Source organism: Cherax quadricarinatus, unplaced genomic scaffold (genome assembly GCF_038502225.1).
Source record: "Cherax quadricarinatus isolate ZL_2023a unplaced genomic scaffold, ASM3850222v1 Contig1370, whole genome shotgun sequence".
Taxonomy (NCBI): Eukaryota; Metazoa; Arthropoda; class Malacostraca; order Decapoda; family Parastacidae; genus Cherax; species Cherax quadricarinatus.
In genome coordinates this window covers 54,204-80,876 of record NW_027196396.1, presented here as the reverse complement: position 1 = coordinate 80,876, position 26,673 = coordinate 54,204, and the positions used below count along the sequence as shown (strand labels likewise).

The following is a 26,673-nucleotide window of genomic DNA, read 5'->3' as shown; positions in this document are numbered from 1 at the left end:
TTACAGTAGCAGGTACATCAGGCCGGCAATGAGCCGCTGATTTAGTTTGCCAACTTCTAGGACAATTTTTAGTTACCTTGTTTTTCTGTGTTTTAGTACGTACAAGTTTGTGAGAAATCTCGTAATTGTCTGCTAATGCTGCAGTTTCCAGAATATCCGAAGTAGTATGATCGATCAGATATTCTTGTATGTCAGCAGACATACAATTGTTAAACTCTTCGTGTAGTAACAACTGAACAAGGCTGTCGTAGTTGTTACACTTGGCAGACCTACACCACCTCTCAAATGCAACTTTTTTCTCACGAGCAAACTCTACACAAGTTTGATCTTGTCGTTGTAACGTACGAAATGCACTTTGATAACTTACAGGTAACAAGTTATATGTCTCTAGAATAGTTCGTTTGACAGCGTCATAACTAATGTACTTGGCAAATGGTAAAGCAGCAGTACAAGTTTGAGCTCTTCCTTTCAAAGCTGTATGCAACACTGTAGCCCAGTGCTTACGTGGCCAGTTCATAGCACGAGCCTGGTTCTCAAACACATCAAAATAGGTGTCTAAGTCACTTTCAAAAAACTTAGGAACCATGGATGCAGCTTTCTGCACATTAAATGTGTCCTGTGATCTATCAGTCTGTTGTCTTCTCAGACGAACATTTTCTCTCTGGAAATCTTCTTCGTTCAATTTCCTCTGTGCCTCTATTTGTGCAGTCTGCAACATAATGATGCATTCAAACCTCTCAAACTGTTCCTGAGAGATAGGACCAGTGGGTAATGGAGGAGTAGGGAAATTAACATGTCTTTCTGGACTGTCCTTAGGTCGGACACTTCGTCCAGCCATCTCTAGAGAGTCTATATCTGGTCTAGGATAAGTAGATACAGGTGTAGCATACACTGTACTAGTATTAGGCTGAGTCATCCAACCAGCTATACTCTGTACTATTGTGTCAGTGAGGCGGGAAGGCGTGAGCGGAGGTTCACTAGGCTCAGACACTTCTGCAGTAGTTGCTCTTTCTTCATCAAATAGAGTCATACTTCCTAATTGTGACACTAGGCTTTCTGAATCTGAATCATAATCAGACATCTCTGTATGAGCAGGAAACAATATATCTTTAATTAATACTGACAGTTTCTGCGGTGTAATTCCTGTTATACGTCACACCGAGATATTTGGCTACTTGCCAGCATGTCTGAAGTTTTAATGTACTCAACTCAGACAAAGTCAGAGTATCAATTAACTGTTTCACTTTGGCATACATCACGAAAATAAGTGTACTACAAGAGAGTGACTATGGGAAACTATAATCTTGATAAGAATTTTAGTGTTAGTTGATTAGAGCTAGAACTCATAAACAGTATTTCCATCTCCTTGGATCAAGAGACTCAGTCAGGTACATACATCCACCTGGTATGTTGTACAAGACTAAACTCAAAGTCTTCAGATTAGAAAAGTACTCAAAGTGTTTGATCATAGAGCTACTAGTATGTCAAACTGGACAATTTCTCCAACACCTTGGATCAAGAGAATCCCGGACAGGCCCCCATTTGTTACAAAAAACGCGATTCTAAAAGCTTAGAGATCTCCAGTGAATAATAGAAAGGACTGCCCTTCTAGCATCCAGCCTGTTACTGGGTTTTCGTAACAAGTAGTCAGTATCCTTGTCCAATTATCCATTAGAATTCAGTATGATTCAATAGTGCTTCAGGATTACAACTGGTAGGCTACTAACTAGAGAAATTAAAATTTAATAAATTTATTAAGTCTAGAGGTATATTATCAAATTAAATTAAATTAAATTAATCACAGTAATCAAAATAATATCTCTTCTCTCGAGTACAATATTATTGTGCTGAAAGCACATATCACATTTGTAATTCTTAAGTACCGTCTGGTACATTAACATTTAATAAGATATTACAAATATATACAAGTGTGTATGTGTGTAAGTGCTCTAAGTAGTTCGCTAAGTCTCAAGACTCGACTAGACTTAAACAAGTGACTGACAAAGTCCTCAAATAAACTAACTTCTTGACCAACTGGCAATCAGAACAGTCTGCTTGAACAACAAAAAGAATGCTAAGCCCAATAGCAATATACCAAGCAAATGAGATACAGAATCAGGAACAAGGAGATAATATAACGACACTAAGTAGGGACCATCTGCAGATCCTCCACAAAAGTCACAAAACTCCCATACTACTGAATCTAAGTTCAGCATAAGAAAATCCCCGACTGTGATAATACACAGAAACCAGTACAAATTAGGTGAGAAGCAACAGCTCAGGACCTGAGTTGCTCAGAGTGTCTATGAGACACACAACCTCAGTACAACGTCGAAAATCACTAAGTCTATACAATGTTCTGTGAACAGAGTTCTACAGAACTAACAAGAATAATGAGACAGACAATCTGTCCAACCTCCAAGAGAGTCTAGAGCAGACTGAATACTTCAGGCGAGGTGAGGACACCCCCCTCCCCCTCGATCACGTGATAGCTCCGTGGACAGTACTGCCCAGCAACAGAAGCCGGCAGAATAACGAGCAAAGAGCGATAATTTCAGTAGTTAGACAATCAAGACTTGAACTGAGCACATAATATGTTACATCCTACCTAACAAAGGAAGCTACGTCAAATAACAATATAAAGCAATACTTTTACGATTTACCTATTATCGCAAATATAAGCAATGTAAAATTAAATGAAAAGGTAATAATTATATACGTATATACATAATAATCATTGCAACTCATTCAGGGGTTGCAACAAGGGCCACTGACAACATATGCTGCTCTACCAGCATCTCCAAGGTAAGTGTGTACTATAATATACATACAATAACCACTTTATTTCTTTACATTCTCTATTATGTCTTTATACAATATTTTTCATTTATAAATTATGTACTGTACATTGTTTCAGTGTGACTAGTGGTGTTTCAGTGTGACGGCTTCTTATGCTGTCAGTGGCCATAAACTCAACACCACCACCACTAGTCACATATGTAATAACATTTTATCTGTTCTAGGGTATACAGTGGTACCCCAAGTTTCATACAGCTCCCAATTCGAACAATTATGTGTGTGGGTACTTCCCCACACACCAGCCAGGGTACTTCCCCACACACACCAGCCAGGGTACTTCCCCACACACCAGTCAGGGTACTTCCCCACACACCAGCCAGGGTACTTCCCCACACACCAGCCAGGGTACTTCCCCACACACACCAGCCAGGGTACTTCCCCACACACATCAGCCAGGGTATTTCTCCACACACACACACACACACCAGCCAGGGTACTTCCCCACACACCAGCCATGGCACTTCCCCACACACCAGCCAGGCTACTTCCCCACATACCAGACAGGGTACTTCCCCACACACCAGCCAGGGTACTTCCCCACACACACCAGCCAGGGTACTTCCCCACACACCAGCCAGGGTACTTCCCCACACACCAGACAGGGTACTTCCCCACAGGGTACTTCCCCTTCCTAAAGTTGGTACCTGACTAGCCAGGGTGTGGTTCATATGTTGGATTGCATGCAGCCAGCAGTAACAGCCTGGTTGATCAGGCCCTGAGCCACCATGAGGCCTGATCACAGACCAGGCTGCAGGGCATTGACCCCCAAAACTCTCCAGGTAAACTCCAGGTGAACACACACCAGCTAGGGTACTTCCCCACACACCAGATTTTATTTGATTGGGACTTGTGCATGAGTGAATAGAATTATCAAAGCTTATTGCTTGGGAAGCATTGAAAATTGGGTTGGGCAAATATGATTCTGTTAGTGGGATGGTTTGTGAAGGACCTACCTATTATGGGCCAACAGGTCTGCTGCAGTGTCCCTGCTTTCTTATGTGCAAACATTTATGGATGAACATCACCCTGATACAGCTGTTGCAGGCCGTGCTGGCAACATCTACAATGGCAATGTTGTGTCCCGTTTTAGGGAAATCTTAAAGAGACGCCAGAAACAGAACTCTCTGGACAGATATTTTGTGCAACAGGGGTCCTAGTGGCATTAAAAAACAAAGAAGGGAAGTAACTCCAGAAAAGGACTTGGTACCTGAAGTCATTATGGAAGGGGATTCCCCTTCCCAACAATAGTACACCTCCATCCTCTAAATAACAAAAAAGGCACAATACCGTGACTGGAACGATACACAAATAACCCGCACATAAAAGAGAGAAGCTTACGACGACGTTTCGGTCCGACTTGGACCATTTACAAAGTCACACTAACCAGAAGTGGAGCAGGACAACTATATATAGGCAGGAAGAGGTGGTGGTGGAAGTAGTAGTAGTAGTAGTAGTAGTAGAGGTAGTAGTAGTGGTAGTAGTGGGGAATAAGGAGGAGGAGCCAGTCAAATACAAAGAAAGGGGAGCACTGCAAGGGAGCTAGGTGCCCACAGAGGGAGAGCAAGTGCACAGAGGTGGGTGAAAGGGGAGGTGGTGAAATAAATAAAGAAGAACAGAAACACGAGAAACAAGAAAGAAAGACAACCAAGAGGAGAAAAAGGAAAGAGGAAAGGGGAAGAGGGAAAAGAAGAAAAAGAAAAAGAAAAAGAAAAAATGAGGAGTCAGGTTAAGTCACGGGTGTTCTGAAGTTTGGAGCATTTTACAATGTAGTGGGAGAGGAAGGCATCTCATCACTCGTCAACAAGTCTTCAATAAAGGTAAGTGTCATTTTAGTAATGTTTTACTCTGCATGTTTCATTGTTTTCTCTGTAAGGAAATGTATATTTCATGTAAAAGAAATGATTTTGTTTAATACTTTTGGGTATCTGGAATGGATTAATTGAATTTTTCATTATTTCTCATGGCGAAAATTAATTCAGAATAAGTTAGATTCGGGATAAGACGCTCTCTCTGGAACTGATTATTTATGTTATCCGGGGATCCACTGTATGTCAAGTACCTTAATTGTATAATATACTGGACTCTGCTTTATAAAAATAAAGTTTGAAGCTACTTTTGTGAATATTTTCATCCTTCTTATGTAAGAATCAAAGTCAGAGTTCATCTAATCCTACAAGTATTACACAATTTACTTATAATGTACAGTACTTAAAAATGTGATTGTATTGAAAAAAAAATTGCCAAAAGATTATAGATTCTAAAAAGTTTTATAGTTCATTTTATGTGAATTTTCTTTCTTTTTCACAGCTCAGCCTTGTACCGTAGGACTTGCACTTGGAGTGCCGACACCAGTACCATTAAGCTCATGTAAGTGGCAGATATACTGAAATATATAGCAACAGCATTAAGATACCTAGTGACAGCATTATGTAACCAGTGTTAGAAATAGTACATATACAGTGTCATATACAGTGTCAACACCAGTGTCATGAAGCTCATGTAAGTGGCATAAATACTGTTATTCTCTCATGTTTAATAGTCTGCTGACACTCATTCTTTCTCTCAGATTTTATATTCAGCATTATCTCTGCTTGCAATACAGTAATTTTTTTTATAAAAAGCATTACACATACAGCAGAAACAATATAGAACATTTTTTAGTTAATCTCTTATGTCAGAGAAAATGTGCCTAATTTCTTTGAAGTTTTTAGCATTACTCTGTATTGAGAATGTTTAATGTAATACTAGTATCATATGGAAGGTATTTTTATGACCATTGTGCAGTAGCAATACACGTATCTGCACTGTATTAAATGAGTAATTTCCCATCTGTCTTATTCTCCCACCTCACTTATTTTTTACCTCTGTTCTGTGCCACTGTAAATTATCTATATCAACTTAGTACTCTAAGATGTTATCTGAATTCATCTTGTTTTCTGTCTATATTCCTGATTTTTACAAGCACTGTGTCATGCTGTGTCTGGCATATATTAAGCTTCAGTTTTGATTGAATCATTATATTTCTCAAGGTGCATTCCATGTTATTAATCAGAAGGAAATCTTACCTTTGATGGATATCAACAAGGTTCTTAAGTTATTGTCATACAGTATTTAAACTTAAATGACACATATGTGTACTTGATACAAAATGCATATTGTTTTTGCATTTTGATAAATAAGTTTAAATAATGTAAGGCCATTGGAGTAATAACTTTAGTAGTGATGGGAGGTACTCAGTATGTTTTGGAGAGAAAACATTGTAGAAATAATTGTGTACAGGAAGTACCAGAACTGCAGTAGATTGAAAATATTATAGAAATAGCTTAAACATATAGGAATTACCAAGACTGTAGAAGAGAAAATTTGTAGTATTATACATTGTTTTAAAACTGTTGTGAAAACTGTATAGAAACAAACACTTAAATTGATATGCAGCATTAAAGACCACTTCAAAAGAGGTACTTTGCTGCTGGTGAAGGGTTCTTGATCCAAGGAATTGGAGGTGTTGTTCCATTCCTTAGGCACTGTATTATCCTGACATGTTAGTAATTTAAAGAAATGAATATTGGATTTTAATCTGAACAGATATTAAAAATCTAATGAAGTAATTTAGATTTCATGTAAAAGATTACTAAATCAGTGTATAGCATGTCTACCCCACCTGAAGAAGAATCTGATCAAGCAGCACAAATTTTAGTTCATCCAGAAGAGAAACTGTATAAAAGTTCTGAGTGTCTGGAGCACTTTTTACATACCGGGATTCATAAAATAAAAAAAATGCTTCAGTGTTCAGAGTGTCAAAAAATTTTTTCTAAAAAATCTGATTTAGTAAGACACTCTAGAATTCATACTGGAGAAAAACCATACCAGTGTTCCCAGTGTCTAAAAGATTTCTCCCAGAAATCTAGTCTAGCACAACACATGAAAATTCATACTGGAGAGAAACCACATCGATGCTCAGAATGTCTGAAGAACTTTTCAAATAAATCGGGTTTAATACATCACATACAAATTCATACCAAAGTGAAACCATATCAATGTTCAGAATGTTTAAAAGATTTTAATCATAAATCTGGTTTAATACAACACATGAAAATTCATAGTGGAGAGAGACCACATCAGTGCTCAGAGTGTGTGAAAAGCTTTTCCAGTAAATCTGCTTTAATACAGCATATGAAAATTCATACTGGAGTGAAGCCATATGAGTGTTCTGAGTGTCTGAAAGCCTTTAACTATAAATCTGATTTAGTAAAACACATTAGAATTCATACTGGAGAAAAACCATATGAATGTTCTGTGTGTCTAAAAGGTTTTTCCCAAAGGTATAGTTTAGTACAACACATGAAAATTCACACTGAGGAAAAGCCATATCAGTGTTCAGAATGTCTGAAAGTTTTTTCCCATAAATCTGATTTAATAAGACACATGAGAACTCACACTGGAGAAAAACCATACCAGTGTTCAGTGTGTCTAAAAGACCTTTCCCAAAAATCTAGTTTAGTACAGCACATGAAAATTCACACTGAAGGGAAACCATATCATTGTTCAAAGTGTTTAAAGGACCTTTCCCAAAAATCTAGTTTAGCACTTCACATGAAAATTCACACTGAAGAAAAGCCACATCAGTGTTCAGAGTGTCTGAAAGTTTTTAACCATAAATCTGATTTATTAAGACACATTAGAATTCATACTGGAGAAAAACCATACCAGTGTTCAGAGTGTGGAAAAGATTTTTCCCAAAAATCTCATTTAACATCACACAAAAAAATCCATTCTGGAGAAAAACTATATCAGTGTTCAGAGTGTCTAAAAGACTTTATCTATAAATCAAGTTTAGCACAGCACATGAAGATTCATACTGGAGAAAAACCATATCAGTGTTTAGAATGTGGAAAAGAATTTAACCAAAAATCTCATTTAGTTTTACACAAAAAAATCCATACTGGAGAAAAACCACATCACTGTACAGAGTGTGGAAAAAAGTTTTCCCAAAAATCTCATTTATTATCCCACAAGAAAATTCATACTGGAGAGAAACCATTCAAGTGTTTAGAGTGTCTGAAAGACTTTACCAAAAAATATCATTTAGCTCAGCACACAAAAATTCACACAGGAGAGAAACCATTTCATTGCTCGGAGTGTCTGAAAGATTTTTCAGCAAAATCAAATTTAATAAAACACTTAAGAATTCATAATAGAGATAAAAACAGCATCAGTTTTCAGTATGTCTAATGGCTTTTCTGTAAATCACATTCAAGAAGATATATGAGAATTCATGCTTAGAAATAAAGTAATGTAAATGTTTAGTGTGTTTAAATTACTTTCCTCTAAATCTAGTTTAGTACAGCATACAAAAATATGTACTGCAAAAAAAGACATTTCAGTATCCAGTCTTTAATTAGATTTACTAAGACACATGAGAATCCACTTTCGGAGACAAACAACATTAGTGTGAGTTCAAAACACTTTGCAGATCAATCTAATTTAGTTAAACACGTGAAAATTCATACAAGCCCGAATTTATATCGGTGTTTAATTTCTAAAAGAAGACCTCGTTAAATAGATAATTCACTTATTTCACCTAAATTCTCTTGGTAGTTAAATCTTGCCAATTTGTGGTGTGATTAAAAGATTTTATAGCATCTAATTTAGTAAGATACAGTACGTAATAATTACCTAGTAAAACCTTTGCCAGTTTTCAATGTGTAAAAGATTACTTGCATAAATCAAAATTAATATTGCATATGTTTATTCACATAAAAAAAGAAAATTGTGTCCTCATTGTTAGTAAAACTGTGTTAAATGTAGTCTGAAGTATCATGATAGTTATGTAGAAGAGCTTGAATAGTTTCCAATGGGGCAATGAAACATTAGAAATAACAAAACTAATATACCTTGACAGCAATTTAAAATTCAACCAAGAAAGTTACCAAAGCAGTGGGCATCCTGTCTAAGAGAAATATTCAGATAGCCTCAGGAAGAAATCCAAATATTTTTTGTGAAGTATTTTTATCCACTTCTCTGAGGCTTTGGGTCCCACAACTTACACTAAGGTGGACCCATAAAAATCATATTTTATCTGTGTGTGTGTGTGTATATATATATATAGTATACGTATATATATATATATATATATATATATACAGTGGACCCTCGACTAACGCTATTAATCCGTTCCTGAGAGCTCATCGTTAGTCAAAATAATCGTTAGTCAAGTAAATTTTCCCCATAAGAAATAATGGAAATCAAATTAATCCGTGCAAGACACCCAAAAGTATTAAAAAAAAAAATTTTAACACATGAAATATTAATTTTAATACACACAAACTGAAGAAGACATGCACAGTTACATGACACTTACCTTTATTGAAGATCTGGTGATGATTGATGGGATGGGAAGAGGGGAGTGTATTGATGGTCTTAGTGTTTAGAAGGGAAATCCCCTTCCATTAGGACTTGAGGTGGCAAGTCCTTTTTCGGGGTTACTTCCCTTCTTCTTTTAATGCCACTAGGACCAGCTTGAGAGTCACTGGACCTCTGTCGCACAACATATCTGCCCATAGAGGCCTGTACCTCCCGTTCCTTTATGACATTCCTAAAGTGTTTCACAACATTGTCAGTGTCACCATTAAACACTTGTTCAGGTTTCAGTCCTTCACTGTCTATGTACTCCTTGAATTCCTGCACATATTTTTCAGCTGCTTTTTGGTCCAAACTGGCAGCCTCACCATGCCTTATCACACTATGTATGCCACTACGATTCTTAAATCTCTCAAACCAACCTTTGCTGGCCTTAAATTCACTCACATCACCACTAGCTGATGGCATTTTTCTAATTAAAACGTCATGCAACTTCCTAGCCTTTTCACATATGATCGCTTGCGAGATGCTATCTCCTGCTATCTGTTTTTCATTTATCCATACCAATAACAGTCTCTCAACATCTTCTATCACTTGCGATCTCAGTTTCGAAAACATAGTTGCACCTTTGGCAAGAACAGCTTCCTTGATTGCCGTTTTCTTGGCCACAATAGTAGCGATGGTTGATTGGGGTTTTGTGTACAGCCTGGCCAGCTCGGAGACATGCACTCCACTTTCATACTTAGCAATGATCTCTTTCTTCATATCCATAGTAATTCTCACCCTTTTTGCTGTAGGGTTGGCACTAGAAGCTTTCTGGGGGCCCATGGTGACTTATTTTGCAGGTGCAATCACTAAAAAGGCTGTGATAATATGAAATGTTCCGATTGTATGCTTGGAAGCGACCGCGGTGGCTGGCTGGCTTGTAAACACTGGCCAGAAGTGGATGTGTCTCAGACGGAACGAATAGTGTTGGTCGAGTTTTTTAGCGCTAATCGAGGCAAATTTTGCGATAAAATGTATCGCTAGTCAGATTTATCGTTAATCAATGCCATCGCTGGTCGAGGGTCCACTGTATATATATATATATATATATATATATATATATATATATATATATATATTGTAGGTAGTAGGTTGGTAGACAGCAACCACCCAGGGAAGTACTACCGTCCTGCCAGATGACTGTGAAACAAAAACCTGTAACTGTTTTGCATGATGGTAGGATTGCTGGTTTCTTTTTCTGTCTCATAAACACGCTAAGATAACAGGGATATCTTGCTACTCCTACTTACACTTTGGTCACACTTCACAGACACGCACATGCATATATATATATACATACATCTAGGTTTTTCTCCTTTTTCTAAATAGCTCTTGTTCTTTTTTATTTCTTCTATTGTCCATGGGGAAGTGGAAAAGAATCTTTCCTCCGTAAGCCATGCGTGTCGTATGAGGCGACTAAAATGCCGGGAGCAATGGGCTAGTAACCCCTTCTCCTGTATACAATTACTAAAAAAGAGAAGAAGAAAAACTTTATAAAACTGGGTTGCTTAAATGTGCGTGGATGTAGTGCGGATGACAAGAAACAGATGATTGCTGATGTTATGAATGAAAAGAAGTTGGATGTCCTGGCCCTAAGCGAAACAAAGCTGAAGGGGGTAGGAGAGTTTCAGTGGGGGGAAATAAATGGGATTAAATCTGGAGTATCTGAGAGAGTTAGAGCAAAGGAAGGGGTAGCAGTAATGTTAAATGATCAGTTATGGAAGGAGAAAAGAGAATATGAATGTGTAAATTCAAGAATTATGTGGATTAAAGTAAAGGTTGGATGCGAGAAGTGGGTCATAATAAGCGTGTATGCACCTGGAGAAGAGAGGAATGCAGAGGAGAGAGAGAGATTTTGGGAGATGTTAAGTGAATGTATAGGAGCCTTTGAACCAAGTGAGAGAGTAATTGTGGTAGGGGACTTGAATGCTAAAGTAGGAGAAACTTTTAGAGAGGGTGTGGTAGGTAAGTTTGGGGTGCCAGGTGTAAATGATAATGGGAGCCCTTTGATTGAACTTTGTATAGAAAGGGGTTTAGTTATAGGTAATACATATTTTAAGAAAAAGAGGATAAATAAGTATACACGATATGATGTAGGGCGAAATGACAGTAGTTTGTTGGATTATGTATTGGTAGATAAAAGACTGTTGAGTAGACTTCAGGATGTACATGTTTATAGAGGGGCCACAGATATATCAGATCACTTTCTAGTTGTAGCTACACTGAGAGTAAAAGGTAGATGGGATACAAGGAGAATAGAAGCATCAGGGAAGAGAGAGGTGAAAGTTTATAAACTAAAAGAGGAGGCAGTTAGGGTAAGATATAAACAGCTATTGGAGGATAGATGGGCTAATGAGAGCATAGGCAATGGGGTCGAAGAGGTATGGGGTAGGTTTAAAAATGTAGTGTTAGAGTGTTCAGCAGAAGTTTGTGGTTACAGGAAAGTGGGTGCAGGAGGGAAGAGGAGCGATTGGTGGAATGATGATGTAAAGAGAGTAGTAAGGGAGAAAAAGTTAGCATATGAGAAGTTTTTACAAAGTAGAAGTGATGCAAGGAGGGAAGAGTATATGGAGAAAAAGAGAGAAGTTAAGAGAGTGGTGAAGCAATGTAAAAAGAGAGCAAATGAGAGAGTGGGTGAGATGTTATCAACAAATTTTGTTGAAAATAAGAAAAAGTTTTGGAGTGAGATTAACAAGTTAAGAAAGCCTAGAGAACAAATGGATTTGTCAGTTAAAAAATAGGAGAGGAGAGTTATTAAATGGAGAGTTAGAGGTATTGGGAAGATGGAAGGAATATTTTGAGGAATTGTTAAATGTTGATGAAGATAGGGAAGCTGTGATTTCGTGTATAGGGCAAGGAGGAATAACATCTTGTAGGAGTGAGGAAGAGCCAGTTGTGAGTGTGGGGGAAGTTCGTGAGGCAGTAGGTAAAATGAAAGGGGGGTAAGGCAGCCGGGATTGATGGGATAAAGATAGAAATGTTAAAAGCAGGTGGGGATATAGTTTTGGAGTGGTTGGTGCAATTATTTAATAAATGTATGGAAGAGGGTAAGGTACCTAGGGATTGGCAGAGAGCATGCATAGTTCCTTTGTATAAAGGCAAAGGGGATAAAAGAGAGTGCAAAAATTATAGGGGGATAAGTCTGTTGAGTGTACCTGGTAAAGTGTATGGTAGAGTTATAATTGAAAGAATTAAGAGTAAGACGGAGAATAGGATAGCAGATGAACAAGGAGGCTTTAGGAAAGGTAGGGGGTGTGTGGACCAGGTGTTTACAGTGAAACATATAAGTGAACAGTATTTAGATAAGGCTAAAGAGGTCTTTGTGGCATTTATGGATTTGGAAAAGGCGTATGACAGGGTGGATAGGGGGGCAATGTGGCAGATGTTGCAAGTGTATGGTGTAGGAGGTAGGTTACTGAAAGCAGTGAAGAGTTTTTACGAGGATAGTGAGGCTCAAGTTAGAGTATGTAGGAAAGAGGGAAATTTTTTCCCAGTAAAAGTAGGCCTTAGACAAGGATGTGTGATGTCACCGTGGTTGTTTAATATATTTATAGATGGGGTTGTAAGAGAAGTAAATGCGAGGGTCTTGGCAAGAGGCGTGGAGTTAAAAGATAAAGAATCACACACAAAGTGGGAGTTGTCACAGCTGCTCTTTGCTGATGACACTGTGCTCTTGGGAGATTCTGAAGAGAAGTTGCAGAGATTGGTGGATGAATTTGGTAGGGTGTGCAAAAGAAGAAAATTAAAGGTGAATACAGGAAAGAGTAAGGTTATGAGGATAACAAAAAGATTAGGTGATGAAAGATTGAATATCAGATTGGAGGGAGAGAGTATGGAGGAGGTGAACGTATTCAGATATTTGGGAGTGGACGTGTCAGCGGATGGGTCTATGAAAGATGAGGTGAATCATAGAATTGATGAGGGAAAAAGAGTGAGTGGTGCACTTAGGAGTCTGTGGAGACAAAGAACTTTGTCCTTGGAGGCAAAGAGGGGAATGTATGAGAGTATAGTTTTACCAACGCTCTTATATGGGTGTGAAGCGTGGGTGATGAATGTTGCAGCGAGGAGAAGGCTGGAGGCAGTGGAGATGTCATGTCTGAGGGCAATGTGTGGTGTGAATATAATGCAGAGAATTCGTAGTTTGGAAGTTAGGAGGAGGTGCGGGATTACCAAAACTGTTGTCCAGAGGGCTGAGGAAGGGTTGTTGAGGTGGTTCGGACATGTAGAGAGAATGGAGCGAAACAGAATGACTTCAAGAGTGTATCAGTCTGTAGTGGAAGGAAGGCGGGGTAGGGGTCGGCCTAGGAAGGGTTGGAGGGAGGGGGTAAAGGAGGTTTTGTGTGCGAGGGGCTTGGACTTCCAGCAGGCATGCGTGAGCGTGTTTGATAGGAGTGAATGGAGACAAATGGTTTTTAATACTTGACGTGCTGTTGGAGTGTGAGCAAAGTAACATTTATGAAGGGATTCAGGGAAACCGGCAGGCCGGACTTGAGTCCTGGAGATGGGAAGTACAGTGCCTGCACTCTGAAGGAGGGGTGTTAATGTTGCAGTTTAAAAACTGTAGTGTAAAGCACCCTTCTGGCAAGACAGTGATGGAGTGAATGATGGTGAAAGTTTTTCTTTTTCGGGCCACCCTGCCTTGGTGGGAATCGGCCGGTGTGATAATAAAAAAAAAAAAAAAAAATAAAAATATATATATATATATATATATTATATATATATATATATATTACGTATATATATATTATATATATATATATATATATATATATATATATGTCGTGCCGAATATGTAAAACTGGTCAATTAGCAAGAACTCATTTAAAATTAAGTCATTTCTAAAATTTTCTCTTATACGTTTAAAGACAGATTTTTTTCATTAATGTTAATGTAAAAAATTTTAATTTTGCACCAAAAGAATCTTAGAAAACTTACCTAACCTTATTATAACAAGAACAATTTATTTTAGCCTAACCCAACTATATATATTTTATATTTGTTTACAATAATTTAATACTAAACAAACACAGTGAAATATATTTTTTTCGTTATGTTCAGAAGGATTTTGGCGAAATTATTGCATACACAAATTTTCGCTTGTCCTATATGGCAAGATGAGCGTTGCTATTTAAGCCAAGATGGCAAGTTCTGCCTATTCAGCACAACATATATATATATATATATATATATATATATATATATATATATATATATATATATATATATATATATATATATATATATATATATATATATATATATCCCACCAAGGCAGGGTGGCCCAAAAAGAAAAGCAAAAGTTTCTCTTTTTAAATTTAGTAATTTATACAGGAGAAGGGGTTACTAGCCCCTTGCTCCTGGCATTTTAGTCGCCTCTTGCAACACGCATAGCTTACGGAGGAAGAATTCTGTCCCACTTCCCCATGGAGATAAGAGGAAATAAACAAGAACAAGAACTAGTAAGAAAATAGAAGAAAACCCAGAGGGGTGTGTATATATATATGCTTGTACATGTATGTGTAGTGTGACCTAAGTGTAAGTAGAAGTAGCAAGACGTACCTGACTTTGCATGTTTATGAGACAAAAAATGGACACCAGCAATCCTACCATCATATATATATATATATATATATATATATATATATATATATATATATATATATATATACTATATGCAAAACAACCACTGTGAAAGAGTAGTGAAACTCACTACTCTTTCACAGTGGTTGTTTTGCATATTTTATAATCACCTGTTTACTGTGATCTTATTGCATATATATATGAATGGAGACGAATGGTACTTGGGACCTGACGATCTGTTGGAGTGTGAGCAGGGTAATATTTAGTGAAGGGATTCAGGGAAACCGGTTATTTTCATATAGTCGGACTTGAGTCCTGGAAATGGGAAGTACAATGCCTGCACTTTAAAGGAGGGGTTTGGGATATTGGCAGTTTGGAGGGATATGTTGTGTATCTTTATATGTTTATGCTTCTAGACTGTTGTATTCTGAGCACCTCTGCAAAAACAGTGATAATGTGCGAGTGTGGTGAAAGTGTTGAATGATGATGAAAGTATTTTCTTTTTGGGGATTTTCTTTCTTTTTTGGGTCACCCTGCCTCGGTGGGAGACGGCCGACTTGTTGAAAAAAAAAAAAAAAAAAAAAAAAATATATATATATATATAAATATATATATATATATATATATATATATATATATATATATATATATTATATATATATATAATATATATATATTATATATATACATATATATACACAGTGGAACCTCTACTTACGAGTGCACCCAAGTGCGTGTTTTTCTAGATACAAGCAATCATTTGGTCGATTTTTTGCTTCCAAATGCAAGCGAAATTTCCAGATGCGAGAGGGCCTCAGGGGAGGTTCCTTGACACTGGTGAGGGGCTTTTGCTCTTGATCTAGGATATTGGATCTTATTTGTTTGTTGGGCTATCTTATTGCAACTTGGGCAATGTCTGATGAACAGATGCTTCTTAACATACACCAAAATTGAAAGAAATCGGGCCATAAATAATGGAATTCACTTCTCAGCCATTAGCCGCCCCTTAGCAGTATACTTTCATATGGTTTTTATGGTTGTATTCTCATTTTTTTTATCTCATTTGATGGAATGGAAGATATATTACAGAAATAGATATGATTTTGATTGGTTTCACAAAGAAAAGTACCTTGAAATTGAGCTCAAAGTAGCAGAAATGTTCGATTCTTGGCTATGTTCAAGAGTAAATAAATGATGTCACCATCCAATACCTGTCCGAGTGGCCATTCCAATGCGTAGTCATGAATGGGTTGACATTATTTATACAATTATTACAATAATGCAGTAGTCTGCATAACAATAAATCTTCTATTCTTTGTGTGAATAATAATTCCAAATAGTAAGCAAGAGTATTATTATAAGAATATATAGGTACTAACAAATAATAATAATAATAATGCATATAATATAACAATTATGTAATATATTTAGTATAATATAAATTATTATAACACATACATATTACTACTAATAAATACTATAATAATACTATAAGTGAGTTTGAGAGCACCACCATCAGATGGCAGTATTGTGTATCAAAACAATGCTCAGTCCGCGTGTGCTTCAACTCGCTGTGGAGATAATTCCTGTGATTTGCTTACATTTCATGCAGTTATTTTGCAGAATTTCTTGTTTCTAACCATGGGCCCTAAGTAAACAAGTGCAAAGAACAGTGCTGAGAAGAAAAAAAGGCAAAAATCAGTGAATAGTGAAGTGACATAAATGACAAAGTGTAGCATTAAGAGTGTAGCATTAAGAGTGTACCATTAAGAGTATACCATTAAGAGTGTACCATTAAGAGTGCACCATTAAGAGTGTACCATTAAGAGTGTACCATTAAGAGTGTACCATTAAGAGTATACCATTAAGAGTGTGCCATTAAGAGTGTACCAATAAGAGTGTACCATTAAGAGTATACCATTAAGAGTGTACCATTAAGAGTGTACCATTAAGAGTGTACCATTAAGAGTGTACCATTAAAAGTGTACCATTAAGAGTGTACCATTAAGAGTGTATCATTAAGAGTGTACCATTAAGAGTGTACCGATTAGGTGATAGAAAAAGGACGAAACGAAATGAACTCCTGACAGTATACGCAGCTGTGCCCAGCATCTCTTCTGCCTCATCAACCTTCACCAGCATCTCTTCTCCACTATCAACTGCCAGTATTTCTTCTCCAAGGTAAATTATTATTATTGTTATTTTCCTTATGAAACTACGTAATCTAATGCAGTTTGCCTTACATACACTCCGTTTTCTGTTATAATAAAAGCATGGATTAGACATTAGATTTTGCCACCGAAGTGGCTAGTTTATTGTGCACCCCATATCCATCCTGTGGACGGTAGCGCGAGAGCATATGGATACACAAAAGGCCTAGGAACTAGGCCCCAAAGGGTTAACAGGAATACATATGGATTTATATCTACATATCTATAGTTCACTTATCTGTTACAAGCAAATTTAGGAAATTTGCTTAGTATATCTGGTATCTTATTTTCATTAATAAGATATCTTGACATGTCACATAGGTTATTATACTGTCTGTCTGTGTATTCCTCAATAAGTGGACAATTAAGCACATAGTGTTCAAGAGAGTGACCATATGCCTGATCACATAATTTACATTTAGTTTGATCATCATCTGTGTGTCTCCCAAACTGCCAGAAGTACTTGTAACCAAGCCTAAGCCTTGCCACTACAACATCAGTCAGTCTGTTCACATTGCAAGTTGCTCCATAAACATACTTATCTACGTTCATGTTATCATAGTGGGTTATAGATCTACTCAGGCTTCTAACTGCATTCCTATAACAATCATTTTCATTATTTACTTCTCTCCGAATTGTCTGCATCGCTCTTGGGCCGTGTAGACCCCCTTGCCTGACGCTCCTCAGTAACCTGACAGCAGTGGTACGAGGAGGTGTTGTGCATTTGCTGCCTGGATGAGGTAGAGTGCGGTCGTGCTTTGCACCCCTCTACTGTTTCCCAGACGAGCTACTCAGTCAACAACATGGCGCCAGGTGTGCGCAGGAGAGTGAATACTGTGGGCATTGAACTCATTAGTGGGGCTTTAACGCCTATGTCAGTCGATGTGTTATTGCCCAAAATTATAAGAGAGACATACGGCATCAGAGACGAGGATTTATATGAGTGGCACTGAACGGTGTATATAGAATTTTCGTAAAAGTGCTAACTGCTCAAGTATACGAGGCTTTGGTTGATCGTTACCAAGATGTCAGCATTAACGTAACACCGGCAGTGAGGGTCAAGTTGACGGATGTATCACAACATTATTCGTGGGTTAAGCTCTGCAACGTGCCTTTTGAGGCTGATGAGGTAGATATTCGAAATGTATTCGAACGTTATGCAACTGTACATCTGGCCCAACCTGGCAAATGGGTAAAAGGTGCTTACACAGGATTTCCTGAGGGTTCTTTTAATCTCAAGATGATGCTAAGGCATCCTAAACCCTCGTATGTATATCTCGAAGAGTTTAGAACCCAGGTAATGGTAGCGTATGCGGGGCAGAGACGTACGTGCCGACTGTGTGGTGAATATGACCATATGGTGGCAGACTGTGGCAAGCGGAGTATGGCTCCTGGGCCAGCAAGGGGCGGAGCACCTGCGCATGAGCACCCGATGCCTAAGGAAGAACGGGGGCAAGGAGGAGGGTGTGGTCGCATGTGGAGTGAAGAGGTAGTGGCTCCTCCTGTGGAATCGGAAGAAGGGGTGATCCATGAATCACCTGGCCCATCAACAGTGGCTCCTGGGCCGGCAAGGGGCGGAGCACCTGCGCATGAGCACCCGATGCCTAAGGAAGAACGGGTGTAAGGAGGAGGGCGTGGTCGCATGTGGAGTGAAGAGGTGGTGGCTCCTCCTGTGGAATCGGAAGAAGTGGTGATCCATGAATCACCTGGCCCATCAACAGTACAGTTGTCAAGTGAGGAGGTGCAGGAGGGCGCAGCAGTGAAGGCTATTGAGGAAGAGTTGGAGACGGTGATACAGGCTATGTTACAGTCTACGGAGGTGGAGAGTTACAGCGAACAAGAACCTGGGATCAGGGCAGAAGGTGTGTGTGGGGAAGGGGAGGATCAGGTGGCACCTGTGGTGGACAGTGCGAGTGCCATGGAAGGACATGGAGGCGGATTAAGGGTGGTAGAGGTGGAAGTCCATTGTGCTGGCTCCCAGGACTCAGATATGGAAACTGAGGGAGCTACAAGGAAAAGGGCAGCAGCATCAGATTCGGACGATGTTCTGATGCTGGCGCAAAGGCCGGGGAAAAAGACATGGGGTTATGGTACCCAGAGTGACTCTGTGAGAGGGCCACAACAGAAGGGGGTGGGTGGGAAGGAGGGGGGAGTCTGTGGCAAAGGCACAGTCCAGGGGAATGGTCTGAAAGGGAAGAATCTTGACATGAGGCGGGGAAGGAAACCTTAAACTGGCCTCAGGTGTGTAACAATAAATATTAATGGTCTGTGTGATGGTGTTAAACGGGAGTGCTTCAGGATGTTTTTGAATAGGTACAAGGTTGACGTAGCTTTTGTGCAGGAGCACAATTTTAAGCTTGGTTGTGAATTAGTGGTGCCTGGGTATCAGGCTTATGTGTTGCCATCTGAGCGTTTAAAAGGAGGAGTGGGTGTGTTGATCAGGGAGGCGAGCCCGTTTGTATTGCATAGGAAAGAGGGGGGGAGGGGGGAGAGTATTACGTGTGGAAGGATGGTGGATGGGAGAGAGAGTGGCGTTTGTGTGTGTGTATGCCCCAGCAGAAAGTGACGTGAAAGTGAAGATGGATTTTGTGCGGGAGGAGCTCGTGTACTACCTACGCATGTTACCGTCTGTGGCGATTGTGGGGGGATTGGAATTGTGTAATTAAGAGGACAGACGTGGAACCCAGAGGAGCGGGATATTTTTCCTCAGTCTTGGGGGGCCTGCTTAGAGATCTTCAGTTACGTGATGCTTTCGGGGGAGGTCTGTGGGAGGTGGAACATACGTATATAAGAAGGGGACATGCAGCTCGTTTGGACAGGTTATATTTATCTCAGAGGGTTTTGGTAGAGTCTTTTAAAACTATTGAGATGGTGTCTTCCGATCATAGGGCGGTATTAATGGAGGTGGGATGGGATGCTTTGGCTCGTAGGCAGGGAAGTTATTGGAAACTGAACACGATGGTTTTGGGGGATAGGGAGGGAGTGGAAGCATTTGCAATATTTTGGGAACAGCTCTGTGCCGACAGAAGGACTGAGGAAGATGTGGTAGGATGGTGGGATAGTGTGGCTAAGTTAAGAATACGTCAATTTTATGTGAGGGAGGGCAAACGCATTAATCAATTGCGGTATGGTTTGTCAAATTATTTAGAATCTAGATTACGGGATTGTTATGAGGGAGGGGGGCGGTGGCCGGGGTGTACCCGGTGGAGGATATACACATGTCGAAGGACAGAATACGGGATTTGCAAGAAGAACGTTTTGCAGCTGTATGGGTACAGGCGGGGTTGGACGAAGTACTCTGGGGCGACAAGCCATCAGCTTGTGTGCTGCGAGGACAGAAGGTACGACAGCGAACGACTACAATACTGGATTTGCAAGTCATATCTTCTGTGGGGGGTTTTAGAGAGGGTCAGGTATTAAGGGACACCAAGGGGATGAGTGCATATGCAGATGGATGGTTTGAGGAATACAGGAAAAGTAGTGGGGTGGATGGCGAGGTTCTTGGGAAGGTATGTGAGTATGTGCCGTGCAAACTGGGGAGGAGTGATCGGGAGGCACTGGGTGGGGTCATTGAGGAGGGGGAAATATGGAGAGCCCTTATGGACATGAGGAAGGGTAAGGCACCCGGGATCGATGGTTTACCAAGCGAATTTTATGTACAGCACTGGGGTCTGCTTAGGGGTTTCCTAGTAAGGTTAATGAATGCCATGAAAGACGGAGGTAAGATGGGAGAATCTCAGGCAACGGCGGTGGTGGTGTTGGTCCCAAAGGGTAAACAGCAGAGTACCCTTCGGGATTACCGAGCCATTTCGTTGCTTTGTGCTGATTATAAATTATTTGTGAAAATTCTTGGGAATTGGCTTAAATGTGTTGTGGGGAGGGTCATGTTTGAGTATCAGTTTGGGTTACCTGGTAGGTCAATGGGCGAGGGCCACAGGATCATAAAGGGGTTCCTGGAGGACATGGAAAGGGGAAGAGGGGCGTTGGTGGCGTTGGATTGGCAAGGGGCTTATGATAGGGTGGAAAGAAAGGCTTTGAGGGATATTCTCCTACGACAGGGGTTTGGCGAAGAAATAGTGGGGTGGGTGGATACGTTGTATTCAAACGCGAAGGTAAGGGTGCAAATCAATGGGTGTGTGGGGGAAAAGTCAACATGGAGCGGGGTCTTCGGCAGGGATGTCCTTTATCACAAATATTGTTTGCATGTGTTCAGGATCCCTTTTATAGGATGGTGGAGGATCGTCTAAGGACGGGGGGGGGGGGGGGGGGGAGGGATGGTGAGCTGAAGCCCTGGCCTAGTTTGGTGGGCTATGTTGATGATACCACTATTTTGGTAAGTGAGGAGACACGGTTAGGACTTTTGGGGGAAGTTGTACACACTTTTGGGAGAGCTACTGGGATGAAGGTAAATCTGGAAAAGTCAATGATCATGGGGCTGGGAGAGTGGGCAGAGAGATTAGATTGGGGATGTGATGTTGTGCAGCGGAGGACCGGGAGTCTGAAAATCTGCGGTGTCATGTATGAGGCTGACCTGAGTGCTGCAAGGGTTAGCAATTCGAATAGGATGGTGGAACAGGTGCAGTGACAGTTGGGAATGCTGCGACCTCACCATTTAACCCTTAGGCAACGTGCAATTGTCATCAGTGTATTACTATATAGTAAAGTCTGGTTTGTTTCGGCTGTGATGCCGTTAACAGGAATGGTGATCACGAGTATTCTTAGAATGGTGTTCAAATTTTTGTGGGGTTCAGGGTGCAACTGGTTGCGAAGGGAGGTAGTGACATTGCCGGTATGTAGGAGAGGGTTGGGTTTGTTGGACTTGAGAAAGTGCGTGAAATGTGTGTTTATTAAGAGGGAAGTGATGAGTGCAGGTGGATGGAGGGAGGGTCAGCTAGATAAGGTACATGCTCACATGAGGAAATGGTATGGAGGGGCAGAAATGAAGGAATGTGAAACAGTGTTACGTGCCTTAATGTTAGCCAGGGAACCGGGAAAAGTAAAGGTGGGAACTTTGTGTAAATCGTTAGGGGGATATGTAGTGGCGCCAGTTGAAGGGATCTACCCCATGTATGCATGGGATGTAATATGGCGAAGATTTAGTAAATTAAGGATACGACCTAATGCGTGTGAGGTTATGTACCATTTCCTGCATGGGATTTTGCCAACGGGAGCGATGCTCCGAGATAGGAGGGTTATTGAGGGTGGGGGGGTGTGGCAGATGCAGTGGGGAAGAGACTGCATATCATGTCGTCTATTTTTGTGAAGGTTTGGAGTGCATCAGGGTATGGATGAGTAAGGTAGTGGTGAGGGTGGGGGGTCAAGGTGTGTCGGTATTGCGAGCGTTGAGTCTTGATATGAGTGGTGTGGATGAGAGTGTGGTAAGAGGTTTAGCATATGTCATCGTGGACTACATATATGTTTTATGGGGTATGAGGGGGAAGGTGGGTGGGGATGTGATGAGAAGGACTTTGGCGGCGACGTTTTATCGAACTTTGTGTCGCAATAGAGACATTTTTGGGAAAAGGTGGGAAGAGTATTTTTCTGAGGGTTATAGAGGACTAACAATAGGGAATTTATTGGCGTTATAAGGGGCTTTAACTGCCGGGGTGAGTAGGTTGGTAAAAGGGGGGGGGGGTTCAGGGGATTTCAACGGGCTCACCTCCTTGGGTATGCAGTGATGTGGTTGGGTGTGATTGGAAGTACTAGTGTGTGACCAGATGAGAGGTTGTGCAAGATTAGTTTTGCTTAGTTCCCTTGATGGGGAAGGTGTAAGGAGCAGATTAAATATATAACATGTATTAATGTATAACCTATAAATTATATAACATGTATATTTCTTTGGTAGCATATTATGTTCCACTTGCACTGGTATTGCAATTGAATTTGAATTTTCTTGAGAGGGTTTTCCTTTCACTATTTCCTTGAAGCACTGAGTTATTTTTGCCTTTTTTTGTAACGTGGTCCAGCATCAGTTTTGACGTAATTACCTATTATTATTATTCTTATTTAAGGTATTGTAATTTTGGTAGTCCTGTACCATTCATGGTTGTAAATAATGTTTCCTCAAGTGACATGTGTCATAATAATCCTAAATTGAGGATAATTAATGTCATGATTATTCAGGTTGGTGATAGGGTTAGTTTTCAATGTGTGTGTGTGAATGGGGGGGGGAGGGATAATGGGTCACCTGTGTTGCAGCACAGGTTTCTTAATAAAGCATATTGTACGTCTGGTGTATTTGTTGCGAGTGGTATTATGGGTGATTGTCATTAAGCTTGGAGCATTATTGTGTTGAGGTTGTAATTTTAGGAGTTTTATTTATAGCCATTTTGTGGCCTTTGTTATTATAACTTTATACCTTCTTAAATTGTGATATGTTTTAAAAACTTGTATATAGTAGACTGTCAGATGTTGCCTGGATTGTTTTGTGTTTATATATTGTTTTACTGATGTTGTCCTTGTTCATTATTTTATATATGTACCTATTAATATTTGTACATGAAGTTTTAAATAAATTATAAAAAAAATAAAAAAAAAAAGCTCCCGCTATTCTCCCTCCCCCTTTTTCCCCCTCCCCGAAAATGATAGTTTGATTGCTGGCTGCTTGTTAAGGTAGGGTCAGTCTAGCTCCCGCTATCCCTTCCCCTCCCTATTCCCCCTCCCCCCGAAAGGTGACGTTTGCTCCGGTCAAACAGTAAATCACTCGACTCACAGCTCCCAACACTTCTGTAAGTACACGCCTGATCATATTTTAGTGGACTTATTGGTTGAAAGCTTCACTTTTGACCAATAATTAACTTAGTCCTTTCAGTCTTGATCGGTTAAATGTTTTACTAATCACCACATCTTTTAGGAATTGTACTTATCATGGAGAGTGATTTCTTAAGCAGTGGGTAATCTGTCTCCCTTTACAGCTTGAAATGACAGAGGATCACCTGCCAACCAACGAGAAGAATAGAAGGAGACGGACTAACGTCCTGAGACGTCCCATGTTTAATCTATTTACCTGTTATGTAAGCCAACACAGGACCTAACCCCTCATCATAGCAGTGGTAACGAACCTGTGTTCCTGTCATCTGAAGTAATTATTCACGGCTACACTCTGTGAAGAACGAGCCGGTGGAAGTCACCAACACCTGCTACCCCCCCCTCACATCAGCAACGGCTACGATTTCAACAAGACAGTGTCACCAACACCTGACACCCCATTACCACGATATACCTATATTAGCATTGAGTTCAAATGTAATTTTTTTTCATTTCATTTTTCATTTTTCTTTCAATTAGGATACCCATTCATGTTTTATTGTTTTACATTTTCCATTTCTAAATAAAGTGTTTATCATTGTCTGTTATTATTTCTTTTTCTATTCATTAATTTTCCTGAGGAGAAGCCAGCCTTGGTAATACTGACTGAAGTTGTTGCAGGGCTGAGTAAGTCTTCACAGAGACACTTCAGGATTTGGGGTTGCGACAGTCAATAGGTTAAATGTGTAAGAGAAAAATTTAGAAAGGACTTAATTGTAAATGAGTTCTTGCTAAATGATCAGTTTCACCTATTCGGCACAACATATATATATATATATATATATATATATATATATATATATATATATATATATATATATATATATATATATATATATATATATATATTATCACACTGGCCAATTCCCACCAAGGCAGGGTGGCCTGAAAAAGAAAAACTTTCACCATCATTCACTCCATCACTGTCTTGCCAGAAGGGTGCTCTACACTACAGTTTTTTAAACTGCAACATTAACACCCCTCCTTCAGAGTGCAGGCACTGTACTTCCCATCTCCAGGACTCAAGTCCGGCCTGCCGGTTTCCCTGAACCCCTTCATAAATGTTACTTTGCTTACACTCCAACAGCACGTCAAGTATTAAAAGCCATTTGTCTCCATTCACTCCTATCGAACACGCTCACGCATGCCTGCTGGAAGTCCAAGCCCCTCTCACACAAAACCTCCTTTACCCCCTCCTTCCTAACCCCTTTCCTTCCACTACAGACTGATACACTCTTGAAGTCACTCTGTTTCGCTCCATTCTCTCTACATGTCCGAACCACCTCAAAACCCTTCCTCAGCGCTCTGGACAACAGTTTTGGTAATCCCGCACCTCCTCCTAACTTCCATATATATATATATATATATATATATATATATATATATATATATATATATATATATATATATATATATATATATATATATATATATATATATATATATATTGCAATAACATCACAGTAAACAGGTAATTTCAGAATTTGTATAACAACCACTGTGAAAGAATAGTGAAATTCCAAGCACTTTCGTGACTACTCACATTCCTTAATGTGAGTAGCTACGAAAGTGCTTGAAATTTCACTATTCTTTCAGTGGTTGTTTTGCATATATATATATATATATATATATATATATGCACACACATTTATTACATGGCTTTTATGGATTTATTAAGCATAAAGATGTAATAAGGTACATAATGAAAATATATTTTATAGATATAAAAAATTTGCTAAATAGGTATTGCAAATTTTTATCATAATTTACAGATAGTTACGAAAAGAAATATACTAAGTATATCTATTATCGGTGAGAGTTGTTTCATGGATTTAGCTTTGTTTGCCGGCAGGGAGAGGTATGACCACAAGATTAACACCACCGTCTGCTTTCAGAGGAAATGGAGATGATGTGAGCTTTAGCTCCTCATGGCCCCTAGCTAGACGTAATTCTGATGCTATCACAAGCTTCGCCAGGGCCACCTTAGCCTCCATCAGAGCAAAACGCATTGCTGTTAAAATGAAAATAATATTAGGGCAAGTTGAGATAATGAAGAGAAATGCCTGCATAATATTTTTCTAAATATTGTGCGAGCTCCCCCAAAACATATACAACTAACAGAAAAATCATATTAAATTAATCCTAAATGAATAGTTAAGATACCAAAAAGTAACAGACAGACATTTAATGCTTCATCCACCTAAAAACAATTACCAACATATAAAGAGAGGTTAAAAAGGAATAAATCTGAAGTAGTTAATGAAATCAAAGTCTGAAGTGGAATCCAACACAGATCTGGGTAGTGTCTTCCTAAGGGTACTGGAAAAATAGGAAAATTTAGTTCATTAAAAAGAAGGAATCTCATGGCTTGATTGGTAGCCTACTCAGCTCACATACTGAATGTCCTTGCTCTGTTCCATAAGGCACAGTACTCGCTCCCATCTTGTTCCTCATCCTCATATCCGACATAGACAAGGATGTCAGCCACAGCACCGTGTCTTCCTTTGCAGATGACACCCGAATCTGCATGACAGTGTCTTCCATTGCAGACACTGCAAAGCTCCAGGCGGACATCAACCAAATCTTTCAGTGGGCTGCAGAAAACAATATGAAGTTCAACGATGAGAAATTTCAATTACTCAGATATGGTTAACACAAGGAAATTAAATCTTCATCAGAGTACAAAACAAATTCTGGCCACAAAATAGAGCGAAACACCAACGTCAAAGACCTGGGAGTGATCATGTCGAAGGATCTCACCTTCAAGGACCATAACATTGTATCAATCGCAGCTGCTAGAAAAATGACAGGA

The 26,673-nt window shown here is 39.5% G+C and overlaps 2 protein-coding genes across 3 annotated transcripts in view; one reads left to right on the top strand and one right to left on the bottom strand.

Moving 5' to 3' along the window:
* Positions 1-4,644: 4,644 nt before the first annotated feature.
* LOC138851643 (zinc finger protein 271-like) lies at positions 4,645-8,163 on the top strand. The gene has a single exon (XM_070080966.1). It carries the CDS (start codon positions 6,508-6,510, stop codon positions 8,089-8,091), a length of 1,584 nt encoding a protein of 527 aa, XP_069937067.1. The 5' UTR covers positions 4,645-6,507; the 3' UTR covers positions 8,092-8,163.
* A 17,361-nt stretch (positions 8,164-25,524) lies between these two features.
* LOC128699671 (cytochrome P450 9e2-like) overlaps positions 25,525-26,673 on the bottom strand; it is a 46,243-nt gene continuing 45,094 nt past the window's right edge. For both annotated transcript variants that reach the window (XM_070080964.1, XM_070080965.1), the window contains exon 6: positions 25,525-25,872. In XM_070080964.1, coding sequence (XP_069937065.1) covers positions 25,694-25,872 — 179 coding nt within the window. In that variant the 3' untranslated portion in view covers positions 25,525-25,693. The remainder of the gene's footprint in view (positions 25,873-26,673) is intronic.